General features: G+C 41.6%; 1 protein-coding gene across 1 annotated transcript; it reads right to left on the bottom strand.

Moving 5' to 3' along the window:
• Positions 1-6,485: 6,485 nt before the first annotated feature.
• LOC117413307 (prolyl endopeptidase-like) lies at positions 6,486-20,801 on the bottom strand. Its single transcript, XM_034022291.3, has 15 exons — positions 20,549-20,801; positions 18,636-18,710; positions 18,327-18,460; positions 15,928-16,058; positions 13,774-13,983; positions 13,270-13,391; positions 13,026-13,131; positions 12,271-12,462; positions 11,300-11,497; positions 10,515-10,618; positions 9,456-9,592; positions 9,094-9,188; positions 8,801-8,932; positions 8,028-8,184; positions 6,486-7,128 (listed from the first exon to the last, which is right to left on the bottom strand). The coding sequence occupies exons 1-15, from the start codon at positions 20,588-20,590 to the stop codon at positions 6,834-6,836; spliced, it is 2,130 nt and encodes a 709-aa protein (XP_033878182.3). The 5' UTR covers positions 20,591-20,801; the 3' UTR covers positions 6,486-6,833.
• Between the last annotated feature and the right edge of the window lie 604 nt (positions 20,802-21,405).

Genomic DNA, 21,405 nt, shown 5'->3' with positions numbered 1-21,405 from the left:
TATAACTTAAAAAAAAATGTCGCAATCCTAAAATTCAAGGTGATGCAAAACTTTTGCCCATAGCTGTACATATATTTTCATATATATTCTTATAAAACTGAAAACTTAATATGGAAAATATATACTGTAAATGTATTCTTGATTACATTTATATTATAATCAACCAATCAGTGTTGTTTTCATCAAAACATTGTGCATAGATGTCATCCTCTGCATAGAGCATAAAAAAGCAGTTTGTGTGAGGAATGACACCTCAAATAAAATGGAGAGACACACAACATATTCATTCATAGTATAGAAAACTACAAAATACCAGGGAACGGAAACCACAGAGATCCACCACGTTTTAGGTCATTGGCACATTAAAGGGGACTGGTTGTGTTAAAAAACCTGATAAGAGGTAAGAAAATCGATTTTAAAGCATGGGCTGGAACTCACAAGTGAAGAGATTAGGGAATATATTTAAACAACATCTTATAAATGGTAATGTAAGAATCTGTGTTCATAGCAATGTGCCCACTTTATTAAGACCCCCAGTTAGCAATGGAACACCACCCTCTTGTATGCAAACGAGGCTGGATCCTTCAATTCCCCTGGAAGGTCTGATAACACCCTGTGTGAGCTGAAGATTGTAACAAGTCCATACCCCTCAATGCTGAATGTCCTGCCAGTGAGCAGACATCAATTTCACACCATGTAATAGCTGTCCTGATAAAATCAATAGCTAAGGTCACCACCTGCCCCCCACCCCACCCCCAGCATAGTGACCACTGCAGCTAACAACCCCAAACAGCCATCGAGAAGCTGTCAGTGACTTGACACTGCCCAGAGAGAAATAATCAATACAGCCACTTCATAAGGATTGATTTGATCCTCTGAGATTGCTTAGAGCTGCTATTTTAAAACCAATTTGGGAGTGTGTTGTGTGTTTTACTTATTTATTTATTTATTTATTTATTATTTATTTATTATTATTATTATTATTATTATTATTATTATTATTATTATTATTATTATTATTATTATTATTATTATTATTATTATTATGATTATGATGATGATGATGATGATGATGATGCTTTCAGTTTTTTTTTGTTTGTATTTGTCCCGTTTTGTAAACAGTGAGGCCTTGGATCATAGGGCTATTTTAAGAGACGTTGCATTAAAAACTATTGACCATATAGATCAATATAACAACAGGCTTTGCAGAAATCCATTAAGGAATTCCTATACGCCCACCCCCCCCCCCCCCCCCCAGTACACCAGCAATTTTTGGGTTTGTATTCATTTAGTTTAATATTCAGATCCCTCCGGCCCACAAGGAGAAGGTAGCGTGGACTGGCTGCCTCTGATCATTTCCACTGTTTACAATAAGCAGCTGGATTAGTGGCTCCCTGCAGATCGATGCATGATCCTGTCCCATTCATATCCCGGCTAAGTGATTAATAGATAGGAAGCAGAAATCAATACCAGAGCAAGGTATCCCTCTCCCTGCGCTTGCCAGCATTGAACCTGAGCTCAGCAGCAACGGCAATCCACAACGCTACCAGTTATTTTCTCCTATAGTCAGACGCTCATCTTTGAAAAACATCTCCTTTTTCTTTTCTGACAGAGAGCAAGAGGGGAAAAAAGGAACAAAAGAAGAGATCACTTACTAGAGCTCTTTGCAAAAAAGTCTCCTGTGTGTTTTTTGATTGGAGTTAGACCAAGATGGCAGACTCTGTTTCAGGACCCTGGACAGCGCTGTCCTGTCAGTGCAGCAGAGAGAGGGGCAGGCTTCCAGTTAACATGCTGGAAGAGGCAGCCTTAGGGTGTCAGCCACCAAAGACTATATCACATCGCTTCAACTTGGTTTCATGTATCCGTGGCATATACTTGTGATACCTAATGCCCTGTAAATATTAGACTGCCGAGCCAGGCAATTAAGGAACCTGAGAACCTGTTGCCATGCTAAGAGCCTATCAATCTTTTTGGTGTGGATGTCAGTGGCAAGACAGTGGAAATCTACACAGATTGCCCAGGTTTTCAGCAGCTGAAGAAGACACTGATATAGCAGTAATAGTAAAGTCCAATTCAGTCAATGCTTTTTACTTCAGCTAGAGAGTGACGTTTTCATTAGACAAGACACCACCGAGGTGAAATGACAGAGGAAGTGCAACACTAACAGACTTCCTGAGATTAAGACACTGGGACTGAGAACTTTCTTTATTCTAGTGTGCAACCACATGATTGCTTACCTGAGGACAATGTGAGACCTATGAAACACCTGCAATGCATTTTACTGGAGTGATCTGTTAGAACCGTCTACTTCAAAACCCCAATTGTGACATCTACCTAACTGCAGAACAGATTGATGCAATTATGGCAATGCAACACTACCTGACAGCCTGTTGTCTGCTTATTAACCAATCGGATACTGGTTCTTTTGATTGACATGATTAAAAGCCAATCATGGAGTTCCAACCGCATCAGATGGATGACATAACCTTTTTGAACTTGGATCCCAGTGATGATGCAATTGAGCTCAGGACACTGAAAAAAAACTAACAAGATAAACTGCTTCGAAAGTCCATAGCTGTTTGTATCCTTGTAAAAGTCTGTTGTGGTAAACCGTGGTAAAGCATAGCACAATGCAGTATAAAGTCAATGTGAACAGTGTAATTAACTGAGCAGCTTGGTAAACCATAGTAAAAAAATACACTTAACTATTGTAGAGAGCAGTTAATAGATAAAAGAACAGGAAACCAATAAAAACACAGAAGTATAATGCACACTTATTGTAAAACTATGACATCCAAATATGTTTTTTAAATCAATAATTTGAGAGTTGAAAAAATAACAACAAGGTATTCTTCCTTTATATGTATTTATACAGTGCGCAGTGGGACAGTAACCATTGACGAGGTAGATTTTGTCCTGCACTGGTTTATACAGAACAGAGTAACCGCTCCCTCTAGTGTCCAAAAACATTATTGCAGCTTTTTTTTCCTCCTCGTGACAGCGCAATTACTCAGCCAGTTACCGTTAGTTTCAGTATCTATATATAAAAAAAGAGGTTATCTGTCTGAGGCTATGAACTGACTATTAAAATATTACATGCATGCACACATTAAATTAACAGATTATTATTAAATTCAAAAATCAATGAATATAAAATAATGTAAAATGGCTTCGAAGTTTAGAAATATATTATGTTGCTAGCTATGCACAATAATAGTAATAAACTCCAATAATCTCACATTGCAGGGATAATGACATTGCTGTAGGTGTTACTAGGTAATAATTAAACTCCGGAGTCAATAGCGGGGAGTTCCATTATTACTGAAGAAGACGCTACAGCAATGCCATTATTACAACTATATTACAACTGCAGTCCACTGAAAGAGAGCCGACCTGGAACGTCTGTGTGAAGCCTTTCATCAGTAAGCAGTGGATTTAGAGCAGGTGTCGATAATTAAGGTCATCTCTCAACCTCGCTTTGGTTGGCCATTCCGTTATTGAGTAATCGCACTGAAAACAAACGTAGTACTTTATTTTACTGGGAACCTTGCTACTAACTTTAGTGGGCACTGTAGATGTGTTCGGTGTGTCTGTAGATACTCCTGCAGCAGCAGGTAGTCCCAAAGCTATTAGTTACACATGGATATGGTAATGTGATCAATGTCCTCTCAGTGGTGGAAATCAGCACACTCGGCTGTCAGTCCTCGTGTCTTTTTAAGATAGCTGCAATCATTCAGAGAGGTTCTTATTGCAATTGAGGAGCTTTCAGGAGCACAGAGAGGGAAAACATATTAAACCATTGGAAACTATGATGAATGCAGAGTATAACCATAGGAAACCTTTACCATGAACATGCACTGTGCTAAACATCTCTAAGGGATTGTAGGACCCAGCGCTCCAGATAATATGTGTATTGGATGTTTCATGCATTGCAAAAATATGAATTCTGCATGATATTTAAATGTAATGCATAAAGAATACACAGAGCAGTTTTACAGTGCATCCTGAGTTCACATGTTTAAGGTTGTGATACAGTACACCCAATAGTAGTGAAAATTAAACATTACAAAGTGACATCACCCACAATATTATATATTCGGAGGAAAAGCTGTTATATAAGAAGCTAGATCAGGTAGCAGCGTGCCAGCGTGCCAGCGTGCCAGCTACCTCACCAGAGTGAAAGCCTGTCAGCTTTTTACCCTGAAAGGAAGTTGCATTTACCAGAGTGTTCTGCGTTGGCTGTGACTCTTCTCTCCACCAAAGCTATTTGTGTTCACTGTGAGCCTCTGTTGCTATAGCAGTGACCATGTTGTGACTTCAAAGAATGGAGAAACGAAAATGTGACTGAAAAATATCCATGCTCAGCATTTATTGAACAGCGAATGTCGTAGAACAAGAGTTCTTCCTCTTTCACTCTTCACTGCCCCCTGTAACCTAAATAGACGAACAAAATAAATATTTCAACAATTTGAATTTCAGTACTTAATAGGAAAACAGCTTGGGTGGGGTCCTACGAAAATGGCCAATGTAACGCTCTGGAATCCCCAGCAAAGATCAGCAACTTCACACAGCCAGGACACAAAACTACTCTCCTGACTGAATACCGAACCCTGGACCCAATCAGGCCAGATTAGCCAGTCCAGCCACATCCTCTCATGGCTGGCTTGTCTGCCTGTTGGCTGGGAACCAAACACAGTGCAGGGATTTGATATAGAAATCCCGGCTTAAGCTCGGCTTTGTTTGATGGCTTGCTTCCTTCTGCTCTGACAATGTTCCCCAACTCTGAGGATTGGTTTTTCCAGCAGGACAATGCTCCATGCCACACAGCCAGGTCAATCAAGGTGTGGATGGAGGACCACCAGATCAAGACCCTGTCATGGCCAGCCCAATCTCCAGACCTGAACCCCATTAAAAACCTCTGGAATGTGATCAAGAGGAAGATGGATGGTCACAAGCCATCAAAAAAAGCCGAGCTGCTTGAATTTTTGCACCAGGAGTGGCATAAAGTCACCCAACATCAATGTGAAAGACTGGTGGAGAGCATGCCAAGACGCATGAAAGCTGTGCTTGAAAATCAGGGTTATTCCACCAAATATTGATTTCTGAACTCTTCCTAAGTTAAAACATTAGTATTGTGTTGTTTAAAAATGAATATGAACTTATTTTCTTTGCATTATTCGAGGTCTGACAACACTGCATCTTTTTTGTTATTTTGACCAGTTGTCATTTTCTGCAAATAAATGCTCTAAATGACAATAGTTTTATTTGGAATTTGGGAGAAATGTTATCAGTAGTTTATAGAATAAAACAACAATGTTCATTTTACCCAAACACATACCTATAAATAGTAAAACCAGAGAAACTGATAATTTTGCAGTGGTCTCTTAATTTTTTCCAGAGCTGTATATAGCAGGAATCATATTATTAATTGTTTATTTAGCACACGCCTTTATCCAAGGCGACTTACAGAGACTAGGGTGTGTGAACTATGCATGAGCTGCAGTCACTTACAATTACGTCTCACCTGAAAGACGGAGCACAAGGAGGTTAAGTGACTTGCTCAGGGTCACACAATGAGTCAGTGGCTGAGGTGGGATTTGAACCAGGGACCTCCTAGTTACAAGCCCTTTTCTTTAACCACTGGACCACACAGGAAAAATGTGAATGACACTGTATGTGATGCACCGTTTGGCCACCAGAGGGCGGTTCAATAATGTTAATCACCCTGTATACATACAGTAATCACAAACTGTATACATTTACACCCCTACTCGCAACGTACACACTTAATAGAACAGGATATTAGTTGCATGTGCAATGAAGATGTGTTCACTGATTCCGTAATGATTTTGTAAATTCATTACACAACGAGTGTAAATTAAATAGGATATCATTTGTTCATAGCAATCTGGTGGTGTCTGTGTATCCTCATGCACGTTTCTAATGTTCTCCTGCTCCCGGGGCAACCCAGTCTCCTTGACCTGCACCCAGGTGTTTTTATTGACCCTGCCTTGCTGAAATGTGTTACTTGAAGCTTTCACACAAAGAACCATTACAAAGATTTAGAGATATTCATTTCTTTTTAGATTTTTAGTCTACATAAATCACAGTAGCGGCAAATGTCTAAAGACAAAAAAAAAAGAACTAGATTCATGGCTTAACACGATCTCTGATAAAAATGAGCAGATATGATGTTTTACATGTGCTACACATTACATCACAATAAGAAGTTTACAGACTTCTACTAGACTATGGGATCTCCCAATACCACGAACTGGAAAAAATACAACTGTTGCACTTAAACCCAGGAACTTTATAATACGGAATAATAACACGACAATGTATGTAATATATTCAGATACTGGAATATTACAGAAATGATAAATTATCTACCTATAGGCTACTCAAGAGGCTCTGTAATTTTGAATTTTGGTGCGTTAAAGAAAGTAACTTTCTTTTTATTATTAAAATCAAAAACAGTCCAGAACAGTTTCAGGTATGTTATTTAATCAATCAAATAGATTTAAAAACAACAGTCTTTTATAACCCTGGGTTGTCTGTCCATGTGTCTGTCTGGGTCCTTCTGGCTTAACCCTGGGTCTGAAGAAGGTGTGCCCCTCTTCAACCTGTCCCTGTGTCTGAGGATCTGTCTGTCTGTCCCCTATGAATGCCCCCTCTGTGTGTGTGTGTGTGTGTGTGTGTGTGTGTGTGTGTTTGTGTGTGTTTGTGTGTGTGTGTATGTGTGTGTGGATCTATCTGTGTTAGTGTCTCTCCATCACAGCCCCAGAATTAAAGAGTGCATCAGTGTCTCAGCCGCGCCCCTCTGCCTGTGCTCAGTCCCTCCAGCTCAGCCCCAGGGTCTCTGCGATGAAGCTGAAGATGTGCGCCTCCTCCTGGATGGCCTTGGCAGTGGGCTTGCCAGCTCCATGCCCGCTCTTGGTGTCGATGCGGATCAGCAGGGGCTGTCTCTGGCTGGGGCGGCGGCCCACACAGTGCTGCAGGGTGGCTGTGTACTTGAGGGAGTGCAGGGGCACCACGCGGTCGTCGTGATCCCCAGTCAGCAGCAGCATGGCGGGGTAGGGAGGCGCGGGGCTGGAGGAGAGGGGCAGGTTGTGCAGGGGGGAGTACCTGAGGACACAGGGACAGTGTTAACAAACTGCAGTGTCGCTGGATCAAGACACTCATAACTTCAAACAACGTTCTATGAATGATAACCAGTATGAAGTCAGATTTGAATAATTTACAGCACAGGTTTAATTATAATGGGGTCTATTGTAATGATGTAAACTATGGCAGATCGAAATACAAATTAATGCTCTGTGGTTCAGCTCACGGTTATCCTGCCTGCTAAATGTAACCCATTATTAAAACAATAAAACAATGCTTCAAAAATCTTTTAAATAAAACACAGAAAAACTTTTTAAAAGCATATATAAAGGTTTGTATACAGTTCTGGAGGAGAGATGCAGGTTGTGCAGAGGGCAGTACCTGAAGTCACACACCAAGTTAATCTCCAGACTTTGGTTGAACTTACTGTATACAGACTTAATACTGGCTATTTAAATAATGAAGTGTCAAAGGTTACGGAAATCAAAAATAAAACAGTTAATGTTATAATCGGAAAGAATTCTGGAACATTCAGAAGTTATTTAAATGACAACCCTATTTAGCTCTGCCTCTGTTATTATTATTTCTTTATTTAGCAGATGCCTTTTTCCAAGGTGACTTACAGAGACTAGGGTGTGTGAACTATGCATCAGCTGCAGAGTCACTTACAACTACGTCTCACCCGAAAGACAGAGCACAAGGAGTGTTAAGTGACTTGCTCAGAGTCACACAATGAGTCAGTGGCTGAGGTGGGATTTGAACCGGAGACCTCCTGGTTACAAGCCCTTTTCTTTAACCACTGGACCACATAGCCTCCTATATTTATTTCATTTACCAAAAAACTACAGAGTGAAAGCCCTGTGCTCAGTATTGCTGAGGTGCCCCTCTAGTAATGCACCAGAAGGAAGCTCCGCACTCACTTGATGAGCCAGTGGAACTCCTCCTCGTTGTCGGAGCAGCCGTAGTCCGTGGTCCAGGCGTGGCCGATGGTGAACTTGTGGAACTTCAGCATGTCCATCACACCCACCTTGGCAATGCCACAGCCAAACAGCTCCGGACGCTGGTTCACACAGGCGGCTGGCAGGCAGGGGATAAAAAAGAGTGTGTTTAAATACACCAGCCTTTCACCTCTGGAGGCCTGGATTCAAAACCTGGTCATAGATAAAATGAGTTGATGTGCTTGAGGCAAGGGGACTGAACTGCTCCCTCACCCCTAAGAGAAAGGGTGCTCCCTCCAATTCAGGGCAGGCTTGAGGCATGGACTGAACTGCTCCCTGCCTCCCTTACCCCGTGAGAAAGGGTCTAATATCAACTGGGAGCTTGGCTGAAAACACAAAACTCAGTTCATACAGTATGTGACCCAGGCTACCACAGAAGAAGTCATTGAGACTTCAATCAGAATTGTTTGTCTAGTCACTTGTTCACTTGTTTAATGATTCAGACTGTAGGAGCTGGATTCTATCAATTAGAAAGGGCTGGCTTGTCCCAATGAAGAATAGACTTACATAACATAATCTATAACTAGAAAACACTCTTATCATAAAAAGGTTTCAATACTATTCCTTTTTTTTTTTACATTGATAATCCATAATTCCCCTCACCATGACAAACTTACAGCTGCAAGAAAACCACACAAAACAGCAAATCTATGCAGTATTTCACAGGAGAGCAGCACACAGCACAATGTACCTACCGACTAGCAGGCCTCCGTTAGACGCTCCCCTGATGGTGAGTTTGGAGGAGGAGGTGTACCCCTCTCTGATCAGATACTCAGCACCACACTGGAAATCATCGAAGCAGTTCTGCTTGTTCCCCAGACTTCCTCCTGGAATACAGAGACAGTGTGTCTTCCGAGAGAAAGAGTCCAACACATTCCGGCATTGAATTCCGGAATTCTAGCATGATTCCTTCCTGATAACCATCTCTTTCGCTCACCATCTCCCTTTCAAGTTTATCATTTAAAATAAGCTGTACTAGGGGCCCCACCTTTGTGCCAGGTCTCTCCATACTCCCCCCCGCCTCTTATGTTGGCGACGGCGAGGACTCCCCCCAAGTGTCTGACAAAGATGAGGTACGCAACACTGAGGACACAAAACAGGAAGGGATGAGGCACCGGGAAGCAACAGAAACTTTAAACTTTAAAGAATACATGTCCTATTAAAAAAACAAGCAACAGTCTGGCAGTGATAATACAGTTAGGACCAATGCTAATGACATTCCTTATCACTCCTTTGAAGTGGTCTGAAGGCGAGATCTTCTTGTTACAGCGTTCCCTCATCTTAACATTTTACTGTCTCCTTTCAGTGCTTCTGTATATATTAGTTAAGGGTGCAGTGGGATGTTCCTACTTGTATGAAGGCTGCTGGGAGTTGTTGAAGCCTCCATAGCCATACAGCAGTACCGGGTGAGACCCGTCCAGCTTAATGCCCTTCTTGTGCACGATGAACATGGGAATCTTGGTGCCATCCTTACTGGGGAAGAAGACCTGTTGAGAAAAAAGGGTCCAATATCTTAAAGAGGAACTTGGTAGAGGTCTATCACAGTAATCTTACTGAATGAATCAATCTTATTTACTTTTATTTTGTATATCTGTTTGAATCCAACCAGAAGCTGAAAGCACCCCTGTGATCTCAAAGGGACTCTTAAACATGTCCTCTAAGTTCAGCTGCTACAACAGTGCCCCTAGTGGATGCAAGAAATACATCCGTAAGAAATACCACGTAGAACACATATGCCTTATTCATTCAAATTTGATTAAACATTCCAACACCTTACACAGGAAGACTGGACAATACCTCCCCCCCCCCCCCCCCCAATTATTTTACACCTGATTATCGCCCCAATTCTCCTCGCCACAGTTCCCCACACAGCTCAGGAGAATGTTCGGTGGCCGTCCTCCGACCCCAGCTTCCTCTTCTACACCCAGTAACTCGAGAGCGGATGTCAGCGAGCTACCGGCCTCTGGAGGCCAGCCCTGCAGGTGTCCGCTCTGAACTCACTGAGCCCCTGGCCAGTAGGGTCCGCTGTAGCGCGACGAGGAGAAACAGTCCCTGCTGGTTTTGCCTCTAACCCACGCCCCCTTCAGAGACCCCAGTGAAGACTGGCCAACTTCATACAGTAAAGATGCGAACCTGGGCTGTATGACTCACCCTGCGCACCACGCGGCTGTGCTTTACCAGGTAAGCCCCTCGGAGACATCTTGATATTTTTAATAGAAAAAGACCTGATTTATAACAGAACAATGCTCCAAGTGGTTAAAATCCAAGAGGCAGGGGGGCAGTTGCGTACAAGTGCACCTGATGTGTGCTCTAGTTTGAGATAATATGGGATGTGAAGCATCTTCTCCGAGTGGAACTTCAACAGAACCATGCGGTTTCAGGCTTGTTTAATGAAAGTGACTGGCTTGCCTGGACAGTCTGGTAGTCCGAGGGGTTGAAGCCCTTCACCTCCACCTGTCTGAACACTGTGGGCTCCAGGGTCTCTGAGGTCAGGTCACAGTGGTAGATGACTCCTGCACAACGAAACAACCACAGGGGCTGAAAAGACTCCTAAACGCTGCATTTCTGCACACGAGAATGTATAGATTCAGTGTTGGCTAAATAATGTAAATGAAATGAATATTGTATACAGCATTTGTATCAGCAGAGATTTTTAACAGGCAGACAAGCTAGCCATGTGTGAATGTGGCTGGACTAGGTTTAGACTGATCTGAAATCTGTTTGAATGTGTTCAAGCTAAACTGGGAATTTGAGCCTGCCCACAAGCCAGTTTAGCTTGACCACGTGTATAAAGGAGGAGCTGGGAAACAGACCCTCGGCTCAGCCAAGGACTCGAGACCAGCAGGTGCTTTGATCTTGGTCCTGGTCGGTGTGGTAGCTTTAGCTTGGAGGAATACTGTTTGTTTTGCATTTTGACTATTCAATACTCTTATTTAATAGTTGTTTTTGTAAAGTGGTCCCAGTGCTGAACTGCAATGCCTTTGTCCAGTCTGCTCTTCCTGCTTCTGCCTGCCTTGAAGCTGTCTCCAAAACATTTGCATTAGAAAACTGTGCGTTACTAAACGGAAAATCAATTTTCACAACCAATGGTTGAAAAAGGACACGTGTGATGTAATCAGCTAATGATCAGCTAATGATCAAAGCAGAGACAGCAATAGATAACGATAGATTCAAAGCACAAGAGAGAAGCTGACCTGGCTGCAGAAAGGAGTAGAACTTGTAGAAGATGTCAGTGTCTTTCTTGCGGCCGCTGAAGCCGGCGATGGTGCCCAGATCCAGGGGCAGGGTCTTCAGCAGCTTCCCAGAGGTAAGGCTGAACAGCTGCAGCACATCCTTGGCGTCGCGCATGTAGTCAACCACCAGGAACTGCCCGTTCACGCAGGTCACAAAATCTATAGGACAGGCAGGGCAAGGAGAAGCGGAATTACTTCACTATTATTTCAGGCTTTGAATCAATTACAGGAAGTGTTTACAAAGAACATCAAAGAACCAGAGGTGCTACTGGGGGTTCTGGGGTCTGAATACCCCCCAGTTGAGCAGCTGACCTCCAGAGTAAATTTGGACAAAAGTCACTGCATAAAAGTTGAGTCAAGTTTGTACAACAAGTTGAATATAAGAAGGTAAAAACTAAATAAAAATAACCTTGAAAATCAGCTGAAAATGTGAAATGCCTTTACTAAAATAGCTACATTTGTCTTAATTTTGCAGTAAAAGTTATTATTTCATTAATGTTTTAGTTGATGTTTTGGTCCGATTCACCAAACTTTAACTGATGAATTATTTTAGATCGTTTTTTTTTCATAGTCTATTTAAAATAGTTGTCTAGAATGTTGCTTCTTTAACAACAGCTGTATATCAAACATTATACAAGTGTTAAGAGATCTAGCGTTGAATAGCTTTTCGGTTTACTTTCTTTTCCATACACTGTACTTGTTATATACACAGAATACTCCATGTACATTCTGCGCTTCAGATCACACACGAGGACCGTCATTTATTCTGAAAAAACTACAGTTGTCCACGAGCATATGTATTATATTCATTTAAACATTCTTTAAAAAATGTAGGAGTGAGAGCTTTGTGAACAGGGCTCAGTATTGAATTCAATACATTAGCTGCAGGAAGGAGCTGTTCAGAATGGTAGCGGTCTCCTGCTAGCGCATACCCAAGACGTCCTTGTGGTGCTCTGGGATCAGTGTCCTCCAGTGGGTGGGGTCGCAGTCACTCAGGTCGATGTTAATGACTCGCGAGCGAGGTGCATCCAGGTTCGTCAGGAAGGTGAAAACAGTCTCTTCGTTGGTGATGTACGAGTACTTGGCATCGAAGTTATCAATCACCTTGACCCAGGGAAGGAGGCCTGCACATATTAATGAGGATTGGAAAACAAATCAAAAGCTGTGATCTGAAACTCTGTTTCCACTGGCTGTAGGATGAACATGTATTTGGAATCCTAGGAGAGTAGAATGTACTGGGTAAAAGCATGTGCAGAAATGTACGGGAAGAAAGATGGTTAACTACAGGTACCTTGTAAAAGAGATTAATGGCTGACTGCACTTGAATGGAGTAACAGCTAAAAGGCTCCATTCTATTGAGAATTAGAAAGATACAATAACAGACTGTAGTCACGTATGTCCTGAGCCTGTGTGGTATAAATACCAGGCATGGAGGCGACACAGACAGAGAAGCCTCTAATACCTCCAGGATCATCGGTGATTCAGACTGAGGGCTTCATTATCTAGTGTCAATATGATACAGCTTTTTCAAGTACAAAGCTAAGCCAGTCTTAGTGCTAGGCTAGGCATGATGAAGGCTGTACAGCCAGTCATGCCTATTTTTCTTTCCAGACTTTCAGCCAGATGGAATACGCCTCCTCTTGTTCCTTTCGCCCCTTGCCCCAGGGCTATTCTGGATTGCTCTTACCCTTGATCCCGTTGGGCAGCAGCTGTAGGTCACAGTACCAGAGACGGTTGACACGCTTGCACCCTTCACGGATATTTAAGAGGACGTAGCGCCCGTCATCTGACACCTGTAAACAGAGAGAGGGATTTGGAAGAGAGCTTGGCACGGGTATCCAGTCTGACACTGGCTCCTCTTTCTGATCAATAGGACCTGCACATGTACGAAAAGGGATTGAAATCTGCTGTGAAACAAGGCAGTCACTCACCTCAGCAGTACTCTGCCATTTGGGATTATCAGGAAACTCAGCAACCAAGATGTCCTGGGATTGGTCTGTTCCGATCACATGGTAGTACAGCTTTTGATGGAGATTGGTGGTGGTCTCAGTACCTGGAACATACTAGGTTTTAGTGATGGCTCTTCAGCTGTACCTAAAGGGGTTCAGGAAGGTAATGGTTCCTGACATACAGGGCCACATTCACAAAGCATTTTCCCCAGTGCTATATTTCATGAAGAAATCACCAAATGTTGATGCAGCCTAAGATAATCATTCCTGACTGCGCTTCACAACACTTTATCCAGAATAAGATCTAAACACCAAGAAGAATACAACTCTGATATCTCATACCCTATTCCAGGCGGATCTTTAACTCTACATTAATCAAGTTACTTACTGAAGCCTCTCAAATATGACAAATATAATGGAAAAAGATCATTCAAAGAGACCCCAATATGGTGCGGGTGAGTCCCCGCTGGCTCTCTGCCCACGTACCGTCGGCTTTGCCCTCCTGCCGGGGGTAGCAGTTGTAGAAGACTCCTCTGTCGTCGTGAGTCCAGGACAGGCAGCTGAATTTCACCCTCTCCAGAGTGTCGGGCAGCTCCTTCTGATCCGCCACCATCATGAACTTCACAGTGACCCAGTCCGAGCCACTGCCACTCAGCCCGTAGGCAAAGCACTCGCACTGCTCCGACAGACGCGCCACTGCAGACACACACGCACAGGAGGGAAGGCATTGCAATGAGCGATTATAACAGGAAGGCATTGCAATGAGCGTACTATAACACATCCTCCACTCAGCACCATGCACTCAGCGCTAGGTTGAATATTTTGAAGTTGGCATTTCAATAATTCTTTCATTTCACTTGCTTGCTACTGCACTATGATCCGCTTGTTCACTTGTGCACCTAGTTTCATCTGTCAGGTGTTAGAGGATTTCTGTAATATACTGTAGTGATAAGGACTGTGCAAGTACTCCGCTTTTCTGAGTAATTCCCTTTAACATGTTTTTTGTCTATCATAAAAGCACAGCAAAGTGTAATAAAGCACAGTGAAAGCATGGTAAAGCAGTGTTTTTTCAGTTAACGAAAATGGCCAAAAAACAAAAAAATATGCATTTTTCCTTAACGAAATAGTAACAGAAACTGGAAAATGTTTAAAAACTAAAACCAAACTGAAAACGAAAAAATAAACATGAAAAACGAATATTCCGAGTTGTATATTGTTTCACGAAAATGTTGCATGAATAGCACAGCCAAGCTGCAATGACTTACAGCTGTGTGGCACTGTTGCTCAAAGCACAGGGATGTCAAAAAAATGAACTGGAATTTTAAGGGAGTAATACGTTGTTGTAATACGCATTGTAAAGAATAGAGAGGTTTGGTAAAGCATATTTAAAACATGGCAAACTAGAGTAAACTATGGTAAATGCATAGTACAACCATGGAAGAAGAATGGTAAAGCTGCAAAAAATACTGTGCAAAAATACAATGCAAAAATACTGTGCAAAAATACCATGCAAAAATACCGTGCAAAAATACAGTGCAAAAATACCATGCAAAAATACCGTGCAAAAATACCGTGCAAAAATACAGTGCAAAAATACCATGCAAAAATACCGTGCAAAAATACCGTGCAAAAATACAGTGCAAAAATACAGTGCAAAAATACCATGCAAAAATACAGTGCAAAAATACCATGCAAATATACCGTGGTAAACTTGTATATGGGTAAATAAACAACAGGCCTTTTAAAAAATGTGTTAATTTCACAACAAAAAAAGCTGCCTTCCTCTCATTTGCCCTCATCATCCATTCAACTGAGTGCCAATCAATGGCAGTTAAATTCCGCTGTGGGTGTTTCAAAAGCCGCTTGGAAGTGAATTCACCCGGGGCCTGTGTCACGCTACTAGCAGATTTCACTGGTTTGTAGGTACATGTGACCTTCCCTTGGCCCTACCTTTAGAGATAACAACTCTGACTGTAGGATATACCGCGGTGTGACCTGGGAGATGTATTATTTAGCAAGTTTAATCAGAAGTTAACAGAACTACAATCCCACAATTGACTGCAGAGATGTTGCATTTCTATGGAAACAAGCGAAGTGAAAATCAGGTAGTGAAATTAAAAAGATCTGATATGAAACGTGAAAGGTAAGATAAATAGTCGCAGATAAAATATGCTTTATTTTAAATCGTACTGTCAGATTGTGCTTGATTAGTCCTTGATAATTGTGTCTACAAGACCAAACGCTTGGTTTTATGTTATGCAATTTACACTTTATATTTCATTTCAATAATACCTAGCATCTTAAAACATGTTAAAGGTAATTACTCAGATTCTCTGAACAATCCTAGCAGTGACAGCTATATATGACACATGTGCAGTAGTTAGTTAAGGAGGAAAGCAATGGGTTGGGGGCTTCTTGAATCACAGAAAATAAGATGAAATACCATCCAGGCATAAGGGTAGTCAGTCTGAATGGTACAATAACAGGCTCTGCTTGAGGTGTGCTGTGAGGAGATGCTCTCATAGTGCCTGACAGTGGCTAGTGTCACTGTCCCTCAATGGTCATGAACATGGCATTTACAAAGAATGATGCGAGGCACCACATGCTTGATGTCTGAAGTTTTTTGGGGAGGGTATTTACTTTGCAGGGAGACCGTCCCATCTGCGGAGAGCTTGTTTGGGTCGAAGAAGATCCGCGGGTCACTGTCGAGCGAGTCCTGTATGTACAGCACACTCTGGTTCTGCAGACCCGTGTTGTGGTAGAAAAAGTACCTGAAACCCAAAGAAACACCCCTGGAATCAGCATGAACCCCACTGCACAGACAGTGGCTTACCGTGCCAGGAATTACAGGGAAAACTGTTAAGGACAGTCAAGGGACCAACACAACATGGTCTTAAAGAAAATTAGAGAAGGTGAAGTCATTTCAGAAAATCCTGCCCACATTAACATGTATGGACCTCATTTTGTATCACATTTTGTATTAAGGAAGTGTTTTTAAGGGCTATATATATATATACACACACACACATACACAGTGGTTTGCAGAAGTATTCACCCCCCTGCAAAGTTTTCACATTTTGTTGGCACCTGAGCGTACTCCACAATGCTTTCAAATTAGACTTTACATGTAGAATCTACACAAACTACTCCACATTGATAAAGTTAAAAAATGCATATAGAATATAAATAAGTAAGATTTACAGAGAAAAACAGATTCATCTAATTTGCATAAGTATTCAACCCCTTTGCTACTGCAGCCCTAAATCAGTTCAGGTGCAAATGATTTGTTTGAAAGGTCACAAAATTAGTGAAATGGTTTCTGCCTGTGTGTACTCAAAGTGGTTTAACTTGTAGATAATTTCCCTCAGGTATATAAAGACTTTCAAGCTGCAACTCACATAGTGATCCAACAAAGCAACCGTGAAGACCAAGGAGCTTTCGAAATAAGTCAAGAATAAAGTGGTAGAGAGGCACAGAGCAGGAGAAGGGTACAATAAAATTTCAAAGGCGCTGATTATCCCTCTCAGCACAGTGAAGTCCATCATTAAGAAGTGGAAGATGCATCATACCACCCCACACTACCCAAATCAGGTCGCCCTCCCAAACCGAGCAGCCGGACAAGCAGGAAACTGGTTTGAGATGTCACTCTGAAGCCAACAATGACCTTGAGAGATCTGAAAAGTTCTGTGTCTAAGATGGGAGTCAGTGTTCACACATCAACAATAAGCCGGTCCCTACACAAAGCTGGCCTGTATGGACGGGTGGCAAGAAAGAAGCCATTACTCAAAAAGCCTCATCTTAAAGCACGTATGGAGTTTTCGAAAAAGCATGTAGATGATACTGCAGACATGTGGAAAAAGGTTTTGTGGTCAAACGAGACAAAAATTGAACTTTTCTGACTAAATTCCAAGCGTTACGTCTGGTGCAAGCCCAACACTGCACATCACCCAGTCAACACCATCCCAGCTGTCAAGCATGGTGGTGGCAGCATCATGTTATGGGGATGCTTCTCTTCAGCAGGGACTGGGAAGCTTGTCAGGACAGAGGGGAGAATGGATGATGCAAGTACAGGCGAATCCTTGAAGAAAACCTGTTTGAGTCAGCCAAGACTTTGAAACTGGGGAGGAAATTCACATTTCAGCAGGACAATGACCCGAAGCACAAAGCCAAAGCCACACTGGAGTGGTTGAACAAGAAGAGAATTAATGTTCTTGAGTGGCCTAGTCAAAGTCCTGACTTGAATCCAATCGAAAATTTATGGCGAGACTTGAAGATTTCAGTCCATCGACGATCCCCAACAAACTTATCAGAACTGGAGCAATTTTCCCATGAAGAATGGGCAAAATATTCACCATCCTACTGTGCAAAGCTAGTAGACCTATTCAAAAAGACTCATAGCAGTAATTGCTGCAAAAGGTGCTTCTACCAAGTACTGACTTAAGGGGCTGAATACTTATGCAACCAGTAAATTTCATTTTGTACATTTTCTTTGCAAGTTTTGCTGACATTTAACCTCCTCGTATAACAGTGTTCAGTTTAACCACTACAGCTTTGAATAAAAAAATTTGTTTGAAAAACTGTGCATACATTATAATTCACCAAAATGTGAAAACTTTGCAGGGGGGTGAATACTTCTGCAAACCGCTGTAAATACACACACACCTCACATGCTTGTATTTGAGGCACAAGTGGACCAGGCTTGGGTTCAAGTGCAAGTGTATTTGCATTTAAATGCAACTGAGGTGCTTGCATTTGTATTTGTATTTGTATGTGTAAGATTTAGATGCATTTGTATTTGTACTTAAATGTAGTTGTACTCAACACTGAAGTGGACTTTTTTAAATTGTTTCTATCCTTGCACGTTACTTTCTTAATGACTTGTTTTCATTACACTGAATGGATTAATTGATTACTGAACACCATGGCTTTTATTTTGCCTCAGTTAACATTCATTGATCAATAAATCAGTTGAATCTAAAGGCTTTTGTAAAGTGTCTACAAAATGTTTTGCTTCAAAGTTTTTAATAATAAGTGCTCACTTGTTCCCTCTCTTGTAGGGGCAGCTGTATTTGGGATAGTCATAAAGCTCTGTCATTCTCTCTGTGAATTTCCCCCGGAGGGCACACTTCTCCAGGAAAGGCATGGTCAGCTCATTCTGGGCCTCCACGAACGCCTGCAACACAAACATGACTGTTTCAAACTGCAGAGCCCCCATAAAGGACTTTCAAATGCACGCTTTTGTATTTCTGGTGACATTTCTCAAAGCTGCCCCTCAGTCCCAGCCTCTCCCCATCAGAGACATTGTGTGCGGAGTTGTGAAGTTGGAATCGTATTGTGGACACGCTCACCTTCGTCTCCTCACTGTCCGGATCCTCCAGCCACGCGTAGGGATCTGGGATTTCCGTGCCGTGGTAGTTGTCAATCTGTGGATCACACAACAGCGCGAGAGCAGGATGTGTGATTGAAATCAAGTGTAGAATATTAGATTGAGTATCTAGGTGTAGTCCCTAAAGTTTTCAAACTCATTTTTAACCCTTAACTACTAGCTGATCTTTTCCTTTCTACTATATTTTTGTAATAAGCAGCCTATTGATCCTCACCTATTACAGTCCCCCATGTTCTCTTTACTGGATACTTAACACATGTTCAATATTTCCTCTGGGACATTCTGTCCGGCACAGAGAGAAATGGGGGAGTCTAATACCTGCGGACAAACATGGGGACTCTTTCCTTGTGCATTCAGAAATAAAGTAAGCAATGCTAAGGATGTGTGGAACTAATAATGCAAAAAAAAGTTGTATATATCCTTGCTTTAGATATGCAGATACTGCTTCCTTTTACCTAATCACTTCCTGTACTGTAGGACAGTCTTACTTTCATGGTATAGGTGAGACCTACAGCTCAGGATGTGTTACAGTACCAGGAAGCAGCCATTTAAATCTGAAACTTCTGTGAGTCCCAGACAACAAGAACAAATAAATGTCAATACGGCACATCTCAAGCACAGTAAAGAAAGTCATAATTGCTATAGGATGTAAAGGGAATTGGAAAATACCTTGGTTAGCACTTCTTTATAGCATTTTAGGATTCAAATTTAATTAAAAGTACCAAATAAAAATGTGTCAAAAGTGTGCCCAAAACCAACAGTTATATCTTTCTTTTCAAATGTAATCTCTCAAATTATTCTGCCAGTTTGTCCTTGTGCTCGGTTCACTTTACCAAGGCCCCAACCAAAAACGAAACTGAAAGTCATAAAAGCCCTGTGTGCAACTGTATGTTACACGATTTTGAATTTGGATACCACTAGCACTGCTTTGTTTCTTTAAAGCTGAATGTGTATTGTGCAGTCACATTTAGATTCGTTACAGACTGTTTACGTTGTATGCAATTGCTGTAAATTAGGGCTGATGTGTTGAGCGAGTCATGTCTTCTGCTGTGTCATTTCCAATCAATGTATAAATCCAAGCAAATTCAAACACAGTGCCTGTCAATGTGGGTGTTGTTTTAAATGTTGCTAACCAATGGTTTGGTTCTAGTTAGCTTTGCCATACATAGCCTCTTTGTGTGCACCACACTTTCACAAGCTTTGTCTATCATCTCTGGACTGATAGGGCCACCATTTCATCTATCAACTCCTAATAGCAAAAGACTGTTATCACCTGCAGTCCAGTAGTGATTACTACTAAAATGGTGGCTGCGCCCGTCCATCTGTGAAAAAACAAGGACCTACTATGTCAAATATGCAGAGAGAAACCTTTGACCTTTCACTTTCAGGTCAAGGGTACATGACACTTCACTAAACCTCTCCCCTTTCTCTACATAAAATAATTGATTTTTTTTTTCTTGAATCAGACTTTATTAATTAGGTTCAAATTTAGTCCCTTTGAATGTTAAGTTGTGAGTGTTCTTGTGTTTTAAAGCACTCTCAAACCTTAGAAAAAAAATTGAAATAATAATCAGATATAGTATGTGGTTACGTTTTGTGTGCAGTGATTAATACATTTACTTGGCCTCATTAAAGAAAAGTTTTATTTTAAGCTACCAACAACAAAAAGACAACTGTTACACCATAGTTTGTCTATACGTGACACAAAACATATTTACAACAACCCAGCACGTCTACAGTATCTTCTAAACGCAGTGTTACAAACTGTATATTTACAATGGCGTGACGAGTAACTGTACACGAAACCGGAGAGCTGCAGGCAGTGAATGGAGATTTAAGGGTGAGATTTAAGAGGCGGGAAGGGGAGAGACTTACTTTGCTTTCATCCCTGCGAGCCTCTGGATATTTGAACTCCATAGTTTCTTCAGTTTTTTTGTTTAAATGTGCCGTACAATTTCCGTCCTCACAAAGAAGTCCGTTTCTCCTCGTACTCTAAAGTGAAAGTGAAACTAGACGACCGGGGATTCCCCTGCCGGTGAAACTCAATGGTACACGCTGTGACACACTGTGAAACACTGTGGGGGCTGATTGGGTGATTAGTGGTACGCAGTGGCGCTGCAACGCTTGTTTCCTTGGACTCAGGTTGTAGTTCAACTATATTGTGTTAAAGTAGTCGTTTTATACCGTCTACAAATATGAAGTAGTTTCACATGCCATTCTCAGACTTCCATACATAAGCGAATCCTTATACAAGTTTACTAAAGCGTTGCAAAGTGCAGTACAGTCAACGCATGGCAAAGCCTCGGTGGGCACCCGAGAGGTATGGTAAAGCATATTTAAAAACATGGCCAACCGGAGTAAGCTTTGTCAAATGCATACTACACTATAACCGTGTGTAAAGCATGCAAAAAAATACAAAATTACCGTTACCGTGATAAACTTTTATAAGGGGACACCCTCCGAACACACACCTGTTATGACTATTTATTTGACCTAATCTTTCCAGTAAGGACGCTACTCCACTGTTCGTATTATTGTACTCTCTAATTGTTCGGTGTTGTAGTTCGCAGTACTTGCCTTTAATGATGCTTTCTGTTTTGTGTACACGGGAGTATGTTGTGCATGTTTTCTAAGTTCCATTAGCTTTCCCGTTTGTACTTTTCTTAGTGTATGTAGTCCACTGCAGTTTATTGTAGATGTGAGACTGTTCAATTTGTTTACCCTTCATAAAA

The sequence above is a fragment of the Acipenser ruthenus genome, chromosome 23, assembly GCF_902713425.1.
Source record: "Acipenser ruthenus chromosome 23, fAciRut3.2 maternal haplotype, whole genome shotgun sequence".
Taxonomy (NCBI): domain Eukaryota; kingdom Metazoa; phylum Chordata; class Actinopteri; order Acipenseriformes; family Acipenseridae; genus Acipenser; species Acipenser ruthenus.
The sequence above is the reverse complement of the archived record's forward strand: the minus strand, read 5'-3'. Positions and strand labels throughout refer to the sequence as shown.